This window comes from Schistocerca nitens, chromosome 10 (genome assembly GCF_023898315.1).
Source record: "Schistocerca nitens isolate TAMUIC-IGC-003100 chromosome 10, iqSchNite1.1, whole genome shotgun sequence".
Taxonomy (NCBI): Eukaryota; Metazoa; Arthropoda; class Insecta; order Orthoptera; family Acrididae; genus Schistocerca; species Schistocerca nitens.
In genome coordinates this window covers 9,907,850-9,924,920 of record NC_064623.1, presented here as the reverse complement: position 1 = coordinate 9,924,920, position 17,071 = coordinate 9,907,850, and the positions used below count along the sequence as shown (strand labels likewise).

The following is a 17,071-nucleotide window of genomic DNA, read 5'->3' as shown; positions in this document are numbered from 1 at the left end:
CTGTAAGCCTGGCGACCTCATCTGGATCTACTCCTTTTCGAAAGGTTGGTCTCTCTGAGAAGCTCCTCAGGCGCTGCTTTGGACCTTATAAGGTTGCAAGACAGTTATCTGATGTTACTTATGAAGTTGAAGATTCCTATCCCGACACAAAACGACGAAAGATCAGAGATATGGTCCGCGTCCTTCGAATGAAGCCCTATAATGATACTGCAACCCAGGGTAAATTCGATGCTCCAGTGACAGGCAACATTCGGAAAGGTAACAAAGAGCGTATCGGCAAAAGAAGTTCTAAGAAGATCACCGCCAGGGCGAGAATCAGTCGTCAGGAGTCAGAGTATGCAAGACCAATTACTTGTTCCCAGACTAGGAGGACGTAACACCGAGATGCTGTTCTCTTAAGGAGGGAGCAACGTCACAGAAGAAACTGACAAGGGAACTCCCCATCACACCCCACTCAGATTTAGTTGGCACAGTGGATAGGCCTTGAAAAACTGAACACTGATCAATCGAGAAAACAGGAAGAAGTTGTGTGGAACTATGAAAAAAAATAAGCAAAATATACGAACTGAGTAGTCCACGCGAAAGATAGGCAACATCAAGGATAATGTATGCTCAGGAGTGCCGTGGTTAGCGTGAGCAGCTGCGGAACTATAGGTCCTTGGTTCAAGTTTTCCCTCGAGTGAAAAGTTTAATTTTTTATTTTCAGACAATTATTATCTGTCCGTCCGTTCGTCTGATGCGATAACTTTTTTTTAACAACAAAACCTAAATCGGGCAAGGTAGAAGAATCTTTTTACCCATTTGCCAAGTGTACAAGTTAGGTGGGTCGACAACATATTCCTGTTGTGTGACGCACATGCCATCACCAGTGTTGTATAGAATATATCAGACTTATTTTCCTGTGGATAAATAGGTTGACCTATGACCTTGCGATCAAATGTTTTTGGTTCCCATTGGAGAGGCACGTCCTTGCGTCTACTAATCGCAAAACACAGACACTAAACTTATTACAGTGAACAGAGACGTCAGTGAACGAACTGACAGATCATAACTTTGCGAAAATAAAAAAAGGTAAACTTTTCACTCAAGGGAAGACTTGAACCAAGGACCTTCCGTTCCGCAGCTGCTCACGCTAACCACGGGACCACGGCGCTCTTGAGCTCACTTTCTCCTTGATGTTGCCTATCTCACGCATGGACTACTCAGTTTGTATATTTTGCTTATTTTTTTCATAGTTCTACACAACTTCTTCCTGTTTTCTTGATTGATCTGTGTTCAGTTTTTCAAGGCCTATCCACTGTGCCAACTTATAAGTAAGTCCAAGGGGGGGTGCGATGGGGAGGTTCCCTTGTGAGTATCATCATGATTTAGTGATACTAAAGTGAACTGTTGCAAGGAGGGTCATGAGTTCAAAACTCACCTGGACTGTACAATTTTAATTTCTATATTCGGTTCAAATACATTCTAGAAGTATCCACCAATATCAAGAGTCTTGTACTGGAATGTTCTGTAGCTGTATATATACTGCATGTGTTCTGGCCGGAGGCAGTTCGCTTCGCGATCTTGTACGAGCAAGTGCTGAATAAACCTTCGTTAAGTGAAGTTAGTGTTCGTCATTCATCTAATTACACCTTCTTCTATGTGACACTATTATGTTGATGCTGCACACAGCATCCCTGGTTTTTGGAGCAACAACTGATTTTGGTTGACCTTCATGAAACTTATAACTGATGGAGGCAATGTTGCTGATGAGTTAGGCTGTTACAGAAATCAGCTAATGAAATCTCTTATCTGAAAATTCCACATTTTTCACCAAACTGTTTCTTTAACACTCACTATACACAAACTACCAGTCAGTGTCTGATGTGTCATTTTTTTACAACAATAAATGCAAATTTTAAAATAATTATGTCACATGTTAGCAGTGTCATCTAGCGGTTGTTGGTAAAAACAAAGCGACCCTCATGTTGCTAGGCCAACTACAAAGGGATGTTGGGACATTTTGTTAGTACCAATATTACACAGAGGTGACAAGAATCGTGGAGTAGTGATAAGCATGTATACAGATGGTGGTCATATCGCTTACACGAGCTATAAAGGGGCAGTGCATTGGTGGAGCTGTTATTTGTACTCGTGTGGCTTGTGTGAAACAATTTCCAGCACGATTATGGCCACATGACGGTAATTAACAGACTTTGAATGCAGAGTAGTAGTTGGAGCTAGACACGTGGGACACTCCATTTTGGAAATCTTAAGGGAATTCGGTATTCTGGGACCAAAGTGTAAAGAGTGTTCCGAGAATATCAAATTGCAGGTATTACCTCTAATCACGGACAACACAGTGCACAGTGGCCAACTGCCTTCACTTAACAACCGAGAGCTGTGGCGTTTGCAAAGATTTGTCAGTGCTAGCAGATGAGCAACACTGCTTTATCAACTACAGAAATCAATGTGGGATGTATGACAAACATATCAGTTAGGGCAATGCAGCAAAATTTGGTGTTAATTGGGCTGTGGCAGCAGCCTTTGCTAAAGCCTGCCATCTCACACGGAGCGAGGTTCGCCGCAAGTTTGCGAGATGGCATGCATGCATGCCTGCCAGCTTGCAGGGAAAGGAGCCGGCTATCGTCCGTGCCGAAGCTCTCCCACGGTGCAAGATCGGCAGTTAGTTGTGTTGTGATCGGCTGCATGTTGTATCGAATGAAGATGGCTGCTTCAGGTACAGATGTTCAGAGCAAACTGGCGTTTTAGCTGTTTTGTTGCTAAACGATGCAGAAATGCGTGCTAAAGAGATAAGAAGAAAGAGAGAATGGACGAAAAACTGGATGAAGAGGAGAAACGATGGAAAAGGTGTGCTCTCCATGCTTCATATAGAGTTGAGGTTAGTTCGCATAACACCTACTTTTGTTTGAAAAGTATCACCATTTCATTACTGTTTGACTTGATATATATATATAGACACACACACACCAATAATGACTGTTATATACGACTTTATTGTGCAATTTGCTATTGCACTCCTTGCTCGTCGTAGTGGTCGAACGAGACACACGGCACTTGCAACTCTTTCGAGTGCTTCTGCACGCAACTGTTTATTATAATAGTTGCGCTTTTCACGATGTACAGACACTGTTCTTCCCTATAAGTACATATCAATGCTTCAATTGCTTCCTTGGACCACTGCGGTGCCATTACTTAATAATTATAAGAACTTCCTACCGCACCTCACAACAGCAGAAAAGCGACTATCGGCAAAGGCTTCCCGCCCGAGCTTTCCGCGTCTGACGTCACAAATGAAACGTCTCGTGATTGGCCAACGCAGGTAGCACGCAGGGAACCTTCCAAGAAAACCTTACAAGTAAAATCCTGGAAATCTTACAAGGTTCCCAGCAAGGTATCTCTCTAGCAGACGACGACGCCCGCAAGGTAGCCGTCGCGCGAGCCAGCAAGGAAACTTACAGCGAATCTTGCTCCGTGTGAGACGGGCTTTACAGCACAAAATTGCTTGCATGACCTCTCCTAGGCTCATGACCGTATTGGCTGGACCCTAGATGACTGGAAAATAGTATCCTGGTCAGGTGAGTCCCAGTTCAACTTGTCAACAATGCACTATGCTTGTAGTAGCTCATTAGTGGTGTAGGCTGTGTTTGTGTGGAATGGACTGTGTTCTCTGGTCCAACTGAGTTGATCATTGATTGGAAATACACTCCTGGAAATTGAAATAAGAACACCGTGAATTCATTGTCCCAGGAAGGGGAAACTTTATTGACACATTCCTGGGGTCAGATACATCACATGATCACACTGACAGAACCACAGGCACATAGACACAGGCAACAGAGCATGCACAATGTCGGCACTAGTACAGTGTATATCCACCTTTCGCAGCAATGCAGGCTGCTATTCTCCCATGGAGACGATCGTAGAGATGCTGGATGTAGTCCTGTGGAACGGCTTGCCATGCCATTTCCACCTGGCGCCTCAGTTGGACCAGCGTTCGTGCTGGACGTGCAGACCGCGAGAGACGACGCTTCATCCAGTCCCAAACGTGCTCAATGGGGGACAGATCCGGAGATCTTGCTGGCCAGGATAGTTGACTTACACCTTCTAGAGCACGTTGGGTGGCACGGGATACATGCGGACGTGCATTGTCGTGTTGGAACAGCAAGTTCCCTTGCCGGTCTAGGAATGGCAGAACGATGGGTTCGATGACGGTTTGGATGTACCGTGCACTATTCAGTGTCCCCTCGACGATCACCAGTGGTGTACGGCCAGTGTAGGAGATCGCTCCCCACACCATGATGCCGGGTGTTGGCCCTGTGTGCCTCGGTCGTATGCAGTCCTGATTGTGGCGCTCACCTGCACGGCGCCAAACACGCATACGACCATCATTGGCACCGAGGCAGAAGCGACTCTCATCGCTGAAGACGACACGTCTCCATTCGTCCCTCCATTCACGCCTGTCGCGACACCACTGGAGGCGGGCTGCACGATGTTGGGGCGTGAGCGGAAGACGGCCTAACGGTGTGCGGGACCGTAGCCCAGCTTCATGGAGACGGTTGCGAATGGTCCTCGCCGATACCCCAGGAGCAACAGTGTCCCTAATTTGCTGGGAAGTGGCGGTGCGGTCCCCTACGGCACTGCGTAGGATCCTACGGTCTTGGCGTGCATCCGTGCGTCGCTGCGGTCCGGTCCCAGGTCGACGGGCACGTGCACCTTCCGCCGACCACTGGCGACAACATCGATGTACTGTGGAGACCTCACGCCCCACGTGTTGAGCAATTCGGCGGTACGTCCACCCGGCCTCCCGCATGCCCACTATACGCCCTCGCTCAAAGTCCGTCAACTGCACATACGGTTCACGTCCACGCTGTCGCGGCATGCTACCAGTGTTAAAGACTGCGATGGAGCTCCGTATGCCACGGCAAACTGGCTGACACTGACGGCGGCGGTGCACAAATGCTGCGCAGCTAGCGCCATTTGACAGCCAACACCGCGGGTCCTGGTGTGTCCGCTGTGCCGTGCGTGTGATCATTGCTTGTACAGCCCTCTCGCAGTGTCCGGAGCAAGTATGGTGGGTCTGACACACCGGTGTCAATGTGTTCTTTTTTCCATTTCCAGGAGTGTAGTTGTGTTTGGCTACGTGGAGACCATTTTCAATCATTTATGGACTTCATGTTCCTAAACAAAGATGTCATGTTTGGGGCCACAGTTGTTCACTATCGGTTTCAGCTTTTTCCAAAGCTGTTTCACAGAGGAAAACTGCACTGTAGTTCCTTCTCTAGATTGTCGCACAGATGACAAAATGGCAGATATCGAAATAGACGACAGAGGGATAGAGAAACAATTAAAATCGCTCAAAAGAGGAAAGGCCTCTGGACCTGATGGGATACCAGTTCGATTTTACACAGAGTACGTGAAGGAACTTGCCCCCCTTCTTGCAGCTGTGTACTGTAGGTCTCTAGAAGAGCGTAGCGTTCCAAAGGATTGGAAAAGGGCACAGGTCATCCCCGTTTTCGAGAAGGGACGTCGAACAGATGTGCAGAACTATAGACCTACATCTCTAACGTCTATCAGTTGTAGAATTTTGGAACACACATTATGTTCGAGTATGATGACTTTTCTGGAGACTGGAAATTTACTCCGTAGGAATCAGCACGGGTTTCAAACGAGACGATTGTGTGAAACCCAGCTCGCGCTAGACTCAGAGGGCCGTAGACATGGGTTCCCAGGTAGATGCTGTGTTTCTTGACTTCCACAAGGCGTTCGATACAGTTCCCTACAGTAATTTAATGAACAAAGTAAGAGCATATGGACTATCAGACCAATTGTGTGATTGGGTTGAAGAGTTCCTAGATAACAGAATGCAGCATGTCATTCTCAATGGAAAGAAGTCTTCTGAAGTAAGAGTGATTTCTTGTGTGCCGCAGGGGAGTGTCGTAGGACCGTTGCTATTCACAATATACATAAATGACCTTGTGGATGACATCGGAAGTTCACTGAGGCTTTTTGCAGATTATGCTGTGGTATATCGAGAGGTTGTAACAATGGAAAATTGTACTGAAATGCAGGAGGATCTGCAGCAAATTGACCCATGGTGCAGGGAATGGCAATTGAATCTCAATGTAGACAAGTGTAATGTTATGCGAATGCATAGAAAGAAAGATCCCCTATCATGTAGCTACAATATAGCAGGTCAGCAACTGGAAGCAGTTAATTCCATAAATTATCAGGATAAAGAAAACTGGCGTTCTACGGATCGGAGCGTGGAATGTCAGATCCCTTAATCGGGTAGGTAGGTTAGAAAATTTAAAAAGGGAAATGGATGAGTTGAAGTTAGATATAGTGGGAATTAGTGAAGTTCGGTGGCAGGAGGAACAAGACTTTTGGTCAGGTGATTACAGGGTTATAAATACAAAATCAAATAGGGGTAATGCAGGAGCAGGTTTAATAATGAATAAAAAGATAGGAGTGCGGGTAAGCTACTACCAACAGCATAGTGAATGCATTATTGTGGCCCAGACAGACATGAAGCCCATGCCTACTACAGTAGTGCAAGTTTATATGCCAACTGGCTCTGCAGATGATGAAGAAATGGATGAAATGTATGATGAGATAAAAGAAATTATTCAGGTAGTGAAGGGAGAAGAAAATTTAATAGTCATGGGTGACTGGAATTCGAGAGTAGGAAAAGGGAGAGAAGGATACATAGTGGGTGAATATGGATTGGGGGAGAGAAATGAAAGAGGAAGCCGTCTGGTAGAATTTTGCACAGAGCATAACTTAATCATAGCTAACACTTGGTTCAAGAATCATAAAAGGAGGTTGTATACATAGAAGAATCCTGGAGATACTAGAAGGTATCAGCTAGATTATATAATGGTAAGACAGAAATTTAGGAACCAGGTTTTAAATTGTAAGACATTTGCAGGGGCAGATGTGGACTCTGACCACAACCTATTGGTTATGCACTGTAGATTAAAACTGAAGAAACTGCAAAAAAAGTGGGAATATAAGGAGATGGGACCTGGATAAACTGAAAGAACCAGAGGTTGTACAGAGTTTCAGGGAGAGCAAAAGGGAACAATTGACAGGAATGGGTGAAAGAAATACAGTAGAAGAAGAATGGGTAGCTCTGAGGGATGAAGTAGTGAAGGCAGCAGAGGATCAGGTAGGTAAAAAGACGAGGGCTAGTAGAAATTCTTGGGTAACAGAAGAAATATTGAATTTAATTGACGAAAGGAGAAAATATAAAAACGCAGTAAATGAAGCAGGCAAAAGGGAATACAAACGTCTCAAAAATGAGATCGACAGGAAGTGCAAAATGGCTAAGCAGGGATGGCTAGAAGACAAATGTAAGGATGTAGAGGCTTATCTCACTAGGGGTAAGATAGATACTGCCTACAGGAAAATTAGAGAGACCTTTGGAGAAAAGAGAGCCACTTGCATGAATATCAAGAGCTCAGATGGAAACCCAGTTCTTAACAAAGAAGGGAAAGCAGAAAGGTTAAGGAGTATATGGAGGGGCTATACAAGGGTGGTGTACTTGAGGACAATATTATGGAAATGGAAGAGGATGTAGATGAAGATGAAATGGGAGATACAATACTGCATGAAGTGTTTGACAGAGCACTGAAAGACCTGAGTCGAAACAAGGCTCCGGGAGTAGACAACATTCTGTTGGGAGAGCCAGTCCTGACAAAACTTGGTGAGCAAGATGTATGAGACAGGCGAAATACCCACAGACCTCAAGAAGAATATAATAATTCCAATCCCAAAGAAAGCAGGTGTTGACAGATGTGAAAATTACCGAACTATCAGTTTAATAAGTCACAGCTGCAAAATACTATCGCGAATTCTTTACAGACGAATGGAAAAACTGGTAGAAGCCGACCTCGGCGAAGATCAGTTTGGATTCCGTAGAAATGTTGGAACACGTGAGGCAATACTGACCCTACGACTTATCTTAGAAGAAAGATTAAGAAAAGGCAAACCTACGTTTCTAGCGTTTGTAGACTTAGAGAAAGCTTTTGACAACGTTAACTGGAATACTCTCTTTCAAATTCTGAAGGTGGCAGGGGTAAAATACAGGGTGCGAAAGGCTATTTACAATTTGTACAGAAACCAGATGGCAGTTATAAGAGTCGAGGGGCATGAAAGGGAAGCAGTGGTTGGGAAGGGAGTGAGACAGGGTTGTTGCCTCTCCCCGATGTTATTCAATCTGTATATTGAGCAAGCAGTAAAGGAAACAAAAGAAAAATTCGGAGTAGGTATTAAAATTCATGGAGAAGAAGTAAAAACTTTGAGGTTCGCCGATGACATTGTAATTCTGTCAGAGACAGCAAAGGACTTGGAAGAGCAGTTGAACGGAATGGACAGTGTCTTGAAAGGAGGATATAAGATGAACATCAACAAAAGCAAAACGAGGATAATTGAATGTAGTCAAATCAAATCGGGTAATGCTGAGGGGATTAGATTAGGAAATGAGACACTTAAAGTAGTAAAGAAGTTTTGCTATTTGGGGAGCAAAATAACTGATGGTGGTTGAAGTAGACAGGATATAAAATGTAGACTGGCAATGGCAAGGAAAGCATTTCTGAAGAAGAGAAATTTGTTAACATCGAGTATATATTTAAGTGTCAGGAAGTTGTTTCTGAAAGTATTTGTATGGAGTGTAGCCATTTATGGAAGTGAAACATGGACGATAAATAGTTTGGACAAGAAGAGAATAGAAGCTTTTGAAATGTGGTGCTACAGAAGAATGCTGATGATTAGATGGGTAGACCACATAACTAATGAGGTGGTATTGAATAGAATTGGGGAGAAGAGGAGCTTGTGGCACAACTTGACAAGAAGAAGGGACCGGTTGGTGGGACATGTTCTGAGGCATCAAGGGATCACAAATTTAGCATTGGAGGGCAGCGTGGAGGGTAAAAATCGTGGAGGGATACCAAGAGATGAATACACTAAGCAGATTCAGAAGGATGTAGGTTGCAGTAGGTACTGGGAGATGAAGAAGCTTGCACAGGGTAGAGTAGCATGGAGAGCTTCATCAAACCTCAGGACTAAAGACAACATCTGGGAGTACGAATTAGGAGTGATTTAAAATGGAATGATCACATAAAGTCAATCGTCGGTAAAGCAGATGCCAGACTGAGATTCATTGGAAGTATCCTAAGGAAATGCAATCCGAAAACAAAGGAAGTAGGTTACAGTACACTTGTTCGCCCACTGCTTGAATACTGCTCAGCAGTGTGGGATCCATACTGGATAGGGTTGATAGAAGAGATAGAGAAGATCCAATGGAGAGCAGCGCGCTTCATTACAGGATCATTTAGTAATCGCGATAGCGTTACGGAGATGACAGATAAACTCCAGTGGAAGACTCTGCAGGAGAGATGTTCAGTAGCTTGGTACGGGCTTTTGTTGAAGTTTCGAGAACATACCTTCACCGAGGAGTCAAGCTGTATATTGCTCCCTCCTACGAATATCTCGCGAAGAGACCGTGAGGATAAAATCGGAGAGATTAGATCCCACACAGAGGCATACCGACAATCCTTCTTTCCACAAACAATGCGAGACTGGAATAGAAGGGAGTACCGATAGAGGTTCTTAAGGTACCCTCCGCCACACACTGTCAGGTGGCTTGCGGAGTATAGATGTAGATGAAGAACATTCCGGACAGTTTGAGGGAATGATTTGGCAACCCAGATCACCTGACTCGAATCCCATCAGACTTTTACAATGCACAGTCGAGATGTTCCATAAAAACACGGGAGTACTGCCGGATATCAGTAACATCCTGCCTCTGTAGTACTACTACAGTGGCACTCACCTGAAGATGGCCAGAAGACTCTGCGCCGAAATATCGTGGTAGGACGTTACTGATATCCGGCAGTTCTCCCGTGTTTTTATGGAACAATCAGTACGCCGGGAAAGCTTTAAACATCACACAGTCGAGATGTCAGTTTGTGCGCAATATCCCACACCAGCTACACTTTTGCAGTTATATTGATGGCTGTAGAGGTAACATGGTTGAGTATTTCAGCAGAGGAATTCCAATGACTTCTTGTGTCCGTGCCACGTTGAGCTGGTGCACTAAGCTGGGCAAAAGGAGGTCCGGGATGATATTGTGAGGTATCCGGTGGCTTTTATCACCTCAGTGTGCAGATCACAGGAAACCGTGGAGATGGGAACAGAAAAAGAATTGTGCACTGCTCAGTCATCATCAGATGGTGATAATGGTGTGTAATAAAATAATATGGAATTTCTACTGCCAGTTCACAATTACTACAACATTTTGTTTACATGGGTTATTTAAACCAACATCTTTAATGGGAAGGACTGCGGTTTTGAGCTTTTGTCATCCCATATAAATAAGTGACCATAAAAAAGTCTAGTTTGCTGTATTTGTGTAAATAAATTCACCGTGCATGGCCACATCACGCTGGCAACTAAAGACAGTAGCTCTGTAGCTGTCAACAGTGGTCATCACCAGAACCGTGAAAGTCTGGGCAAGCCAGGCTAGAAAAAGAGAAAATTACTCCACTGTCAGTTGTTCTGTGTGCATCTAGTTGTTTATTCATAGTACATGGGAGGAAGACTGCATCACTAAGGAGTGGTGTCATATTATATATTATTATGAGGAATTAGTTCAGTGTACATAAGGAGTTCGCCATTTGATATATTTTTTTGTCTGAATTTGGATATCAGTTCAGTTCTTTTGGGAATTTAACATTTTTCATATATGACAGCAGATGCCATCCATTGAAACATGTTGATGGCATTCATGTCAGGTGATGTGGGTAGCCAAATCATTTGCTCGAATTTCCAGAATGTTCTCGAAACACTGTCATGACGGAGCGCCTTCACAGACGTGGCATGAATAAATGTATACACTGATATGCAGAAGTAGCAGCTGTTTGAGACCTCTGTAAAGTATACCACCAGCGAATTATGACCTGTGCTAACCTTGTCAAATATACAATTATGGTAGTTTCTTCTATGTTACTCTTCATTTGTGAAACTCAACTGCTTTGGAAAGTGCCTTGCCCTCTTAGACTGCTCAGCTGGGGTTTCTATCTACAGCTTCACATTACACGTTTATATAACTTCACTGATGCATATTGGAAATAGACATACAGCTCACTCAAGCTGTGCACCTCGTAACAAGGTGGATTCGTCCACAAACAGGCATTTAGTACTGGTTCGTAGTAATATTCCGCCACCATCTGTGGGAAGATCACAGTCATTTTTGAATGTATGGAAAAGTAATGGGATCCCTCTTGTTCTCTACATAGGTAAATTGTCTGACGGACCGGGTGAACAGCTATCTGCCGCTGTTTAGTAATGACGGTGTAGTGAACGAGAAAATTTTGTTGTTAAATGACTATAGGGGAGGAGACGAGATGACTTAAACAGAATTTTTAGTTGGTGCTCTTAATGCAAAAAAAAAAAAAAAAAAATGTAAGTTAATGTGGATGAGTAGCAAAAAAGTATGTGATGTTTGAATACAGCATTAATACTGTGCTGCTTGATACAGTTATGTCAATTAAATTTCTAGGCATAGTGTTGCGAAGCGATATGAAATGGAACGAGCTCGTAAGGATGGTAATATAGAAGGTGAATATTCCTCTATGGTTTGTTGGAAGAATTTTAAGAAAGTTTAGCTCATCCACAACATTGTGTGACCTACTCTTAAGTTCTGCTCGAGTGTTTGAGATCCCCACTAGGTCATATTAAAATTAGACGTGGAAGCAGTTCGGACTTGTGCTTCTAGATTTATTACTGGTGGTTTTGTTGCTGCTAGATGTATTACTGGTGGTTTTGATGAACATCAGAGTATTATTTAGATGCTTCCAGAATGTAAATAGCAGTCTCTGGAGGGAAACAATGTTCTTTCCATGAAACAATATTGAGACAATTTAGAGAATCATCATTTGTAGTTGATTGCAGAACAATTCTAGTGTTGTCGACGTACATTTTGTGTGAGGACTGCGAAGACAAGTCGAGGGAAATTAGGGCTTGTAAAGAGGAAAATAGACAGACAGTCATTTTTCCCTCGCTCTGTTTGTGAGTAGAGCAGGAAAAGAAATGAGTAGTAGTGGTATGCAGCTCTGCACACTACGGTGGTTGTGGAGTATGTATGTAGGTGCAGATGAAAATGAATGTGTGTACAAGAACAAAAACCAATCCAGAATTACCGATTCAGCCATAATTTTAATCAACATAACCCCAGCGGTTGAAGTCTAGAAAATCATTGTGGCACACAGCAATCAGTCTGCACAACAATCATTTCTACCTGCAAGGTGCCTGGAGCAATTAATGGCAGAAGAAAATTTCCTCGATGCATCACCGACCATTTTAAACTCCCTGGGAGCGACCAGCAGGTTTTCATGTGTCCCGACAATACTCGTGCATGCTGAATTGGATCAGAACTGACCGGGGTGGCTATGAAGCATAAAAATAGTTGTATAGCATTCTCCACCTGTCATGATACCATAAGCAATAAAATACTCATGTGCGTACATCGGGAAAGCTGAAAACCTGCATTTTTCGTCTGGTTTCCGCTGTTTTGTCCGACCTCTGTAAGCAAAGGAATTCATTGGTCCTGAAGAGGCTTCTGCATAATCTTTGATTATCATCTTTACATAATATTCTCTCTGCACTCTTCTCTAGAATAAGTACTTTATGAGCTGCATTACCCCAGAAGAGGGTGTTGCAGGGCAGAATTAAGTGGAGGCATGCAGAGTATGCTAGCAGTCCTGTCTGCAGATCAAGAAAGTGAGATAGGTTTGCTATGTGCAGAGTAGGGAGAAATGAATTTACTTTGCAGATCATTTATGCATTCTTAGAACCATCTCAGTTTTGTACTCCTGGGGTTCTAAAGTTACATGTCTTCTTATCAGCTAGTCATTGTCTGTGTGTGTACCTATAACACAGTTGTCTTCTTTGTATGGTGGACGAAGTTACTGCTTGTATTTTTCTTTACTATTTTTCATAACATCTTGGTCACAGCCAGACGTCACCCATCTGCTGCCCCGTATTTTTACTCTGTGTCCTCTGCCCTCTTTTTAGCAACAGACCCATTTATTAATTTATTCTATGTAAGGATACTATTTTCCTCCAACTACCTGGAAATTACGTTATTTCTTCATGTAATTCGATGTTATTAAATTTTACAGATGTCCCCAACACGATCGTCGTTACTTGGAGCACTTTAAATAACACTGGCAAATCTGTTGTCGAGTATGGCATAGGTGGCCTCATTTTAGAAGCAAAGGGAACATCGAAGATTTTTCAGAGTGCTGGCAGTTTGGAGAGAATACAGTACATCCATAGAGTTGTACTAGCAAATCTCACATGGGACAGTATATACGGTAAGCCAGATTGTTCTCTACCTCTGTACTTACACATTTCGACGCAAATCTCTCGACACTTGATTTTGGGCTCAGAGGTGCCTATATCCCTACAAAATGTCAATCATTCGGTATCAGTTTTGTGAAAACACTGTAAGATGGATGCTGTAAACTTATATCCTACCTTGTTGCAGTGTATCACTGTGGGAACCCAGACTACGGATGGTCGGAACTGTTCAGGTTCCGAGTCTCACCCGACCCAGAAGGTCCGGTGCAGTGGGTGCCTTCCCTCGCAGTGTTTGGTGACATGGGTAACGAGAACGCTGTGTCGCTTCCATTTCTGCAGGAGGAGGTGCAGAGGGGAATGTACGATGCCATCATCCATGTCGGTGACTTTGCGTATGACATGAATACGGTATGTTGTTACAGTTACACATTGTGATACAAAAGCAGTGGAGAATACTGTGCAGTAATCTGGGGAAAATAATTGAAGTTCAGGGATGAAAACTATAAGCTTTATTACTGAAGAAAAAAGTACAACCAGCCATACTTCTGAATTAATGAATGAGTGATTTAATATACCGCACCTATGGCAGTGTGCACATAAAAAGGCAGATGGTGGGTAGATAGACAGCAGCAAGGAGCACTGCCCTGTGTGACATTCCAGCCAGTAGTGCCACGTCTGTACATTGTCCTTACAGATGCACGGAGAACGTTTAGTGTCGATTTTCATTTTAGGTTAGATATTGTAGTGGTTCTTTCCCTGTATTGATTTTTCCTCAGATTGCAGATTCAATGACAATTTTTATAAAAGGCAGCTAACTTGGAAAAAAAGTGATAAGTATGATATTGCAGTGTCTGCATTATTCTGATGATGATGCACTGTGGCGATCACAGCCATTACGAATTACACCAGATGAATTCGCAGTTGCGAATAATGACCACGATCGGCTGTAGAATGGAATGACGACAATGAAAATTTTTGCCGGACCGGAACTCGTACCCGGAATTCCCGCTTATCGCAAGAAGTCACTTTGCCATTTTACTATCCGTGCACGACTCACGGAGAGACCCAAACTTCCAAATGTCATCAACCATGCGTCTGTGTGGTTGCCACAGTACATTGTCATCAGAATAACAGAGACACTGCAATATCATATTTATCTGCCATTACTGGGCACGCGACATTCAAGCACAACGTCTGATCTGTACAGGAATATACATAATGGATGTGTGAGTACAGCTTGTAGACATATGGAAGTTTGGGTCTGGTTGTGAGTCGTGCACGAATAGCCAAATGGTACGGTATCGGTCGCAATAAGTGGGAAACCCGGGTTTGAGTCTGGTCCGGCACAAATTTTCAATGTCGTCATTATTCACAATTGCAATTTATCTGATGTTTACAAAAAGTGATAAAGGTTTTCCATGACTATGCATACGATGTAGTGCAGTTATATTTTGCTAATATACGAGTATATTTTCTTTCATTAATATTACATTTTGCTTAATAGATCTAGCATGTGTACTTTGTTTATCTTCCATCCTTTTATAATTGAAACAAAAATCAGTTAAAATAATTATTTGGCAGGCATAGTAGTGGGCAGTGGACAAGTTGTAGTTCACTGCAGCACTTGCTAGCTCCACAGGGGAAAAAGATTAGTTCCTATGAAAGCAAAATTAAATGTATTAAAATAATTGTCCGTCAAAAAAACTCAATATGTATGAATTTTACAATAACTGGATTACAAAGTGTAGTTCAATTTGACATTACCTGTAATTGCCCCAATGTTGGGAGCACGAAGTTAGTGTCGACAGTTTTGTGACCAATACAGTGTAATGAACGTACTTAGCTGCTATAGTCTTCACGGTGGGTGGAACAACGCAGACATGACAAGTATTACATTAAGAAGCAACAGTAGTTTACCAAGCATTTAAATTTATCCGAGGTGAGTCGAAAACAGAAACAGCAGCCCATTGTGGTGTTCACTCCTTCACTCCAGTGATAGCTTGTCCCCAGGGTAGGCAAGAGCTGGAGGGTAGGCGAAGGAACAGAAACGGAGAGCACACTGGTGCTGCTGCATCTCTTTCTCTGGAGATCGCATCACACACCCGCATTCTAACATGCACACCACTGCAGGTTCAGCCCTAAGCAAACTGTCAGATGATAGTGAGGCTTTCCCACACAATTTTCACACTTTTCCCCAGTAACATAATGTTGTTGTTGTTGTGGTCTTCAGTCCTGAGACTGGTTTGATGCAGCTCTCCATGCTACTCTATCCTGTGCAAGCTTCTTCATCTCCCAGTACCTACTGCAACCTACATCCTTCTGAATCTGCTTAGTGTATTCATCTCTTGGTATCCCTCTACGATTTTTACCCTCCACGCTGCCCTCCAATGCTAAATTTGTGATCCCTTGATGCCTCAAAACATGTCCTACCAACCGATCCCTTCTTCTAGTCAAGTTGTGCCACAAACTTCTCTTCTCCCCAATCCTATTCAATACCTCCTCATTAGTTACGTGATCTACCCACCTTATCTTCAGCATTCTTCTGTAGCGCCACATTTCGAAAGCTTCTATTCTCTTCTTGTCCAAACTGGTTATCGTCCATGTTTCACTTCCATACATGGCTACACTCCATACAAATACTTTCACAAACGACTTCCTGACACTTAAATCTATACTCGATGTTAACAAATTTCTCTTCTTCAGAAACGATTTCCTTGCCATTGCCAGTCTACATTTTATATCCTCCCTACTTCGACCATCATCAGTTATTTTGCTCCCCAAATAGCAAAACTCCTTTACTACTTTAAGTGTCTCATTTCCTAATCTAATTCCCTCAGCATTACCCGATTTGATTTGACTACATTCCATTATCCTCGTTTTGCTTTTGTTGATGTTCATCTTATATCCTCCTTTCAAGACACTGTCCATTCCATTCAACTGCTCTTTCAAGTCCTTTGCTGTCTCTGACAGAATTACAATGTCATCGGCGAACCTCAAAGTTTTTACTACTTCTCCATGAATTTTAATACCTACTCCGAATTTTTCTTTTGTTTCCTTTACTGCTTGCTCAATATACAGATTGAATAACATCGGGGAGAGGCTACAACCCTGTCTCACTCCTTTCCCAACCACTGCTTCCTTTTCATGCCCCTCGACTCTTATAACTGCCATCTGGTTTCTGTACAAATTGTAAATAGCCTTTCGCACCCTGTATTTTACCCCTGCCACCTTCAGAATTTGAAAGAGAGTATTCCAGTTAACGTTGTCAAAAGCTTTCTCTAAGTCTACAAATGCTAGAAACGTAGGTTTGCCTTTTCTTAATCTTTCTTCTAAGATAAGTCGTAGGGTCAGTATTGCCTCACGTGTTCCAACATTTCTACGGAATCCAAACTGATCTCCCCCGAGGTCCGCTTCTACCAGTTTTTCCATTCGTCTGTAAATAATTCGCGTTAGTATTTTGCAGCTGTGACTTATTAAACTGATAGTTCGGTAATTTTCACATCTGTCAACACCTGCTTTCTTTGGGATTGGAATTATTATATTCTTCTTGAGGTCTGTGGGTATTTCGCCTGTCTCATACATCTTGCTCACCAGATGGTAGAGTTTTGTCATGACTGGCTCTCCCAAGGCCACCAGTAGTTCTAATGGAATGTTGTCTACTCCCGGGGCTTTGTTTCGACTCAGGTCCTTCAGTGCTCTGTCAAAC

At 43.1% G+C, this 17,071-nt stretch overlaps 1 protein-coding gene across 1 annotated transcript in view; it reads left to right on the top strand.

The window, feature by feature from the left end:
- Positions 1–17,071, top strand: part of LOC126210461 (acid phosphatase type 7) — a 118,498-nt gene that overhangs the window by 9,471 nt on the left and 91,956 nt on the right. Inside the window, exons 2-3 of the mRNA XM_049939694.1 lie at positions 13,185–13,379; positions 13,553–13,773. Coding sequence (XP_049795651.1) covers positions 13,185–13,379; positions 13,553–13,773 — 416 coding nt within the window. The remainder of the gene's footprint in view (positions 1–13,184; positions 13,380–13,552; positions 13,774–17,071) is intronic.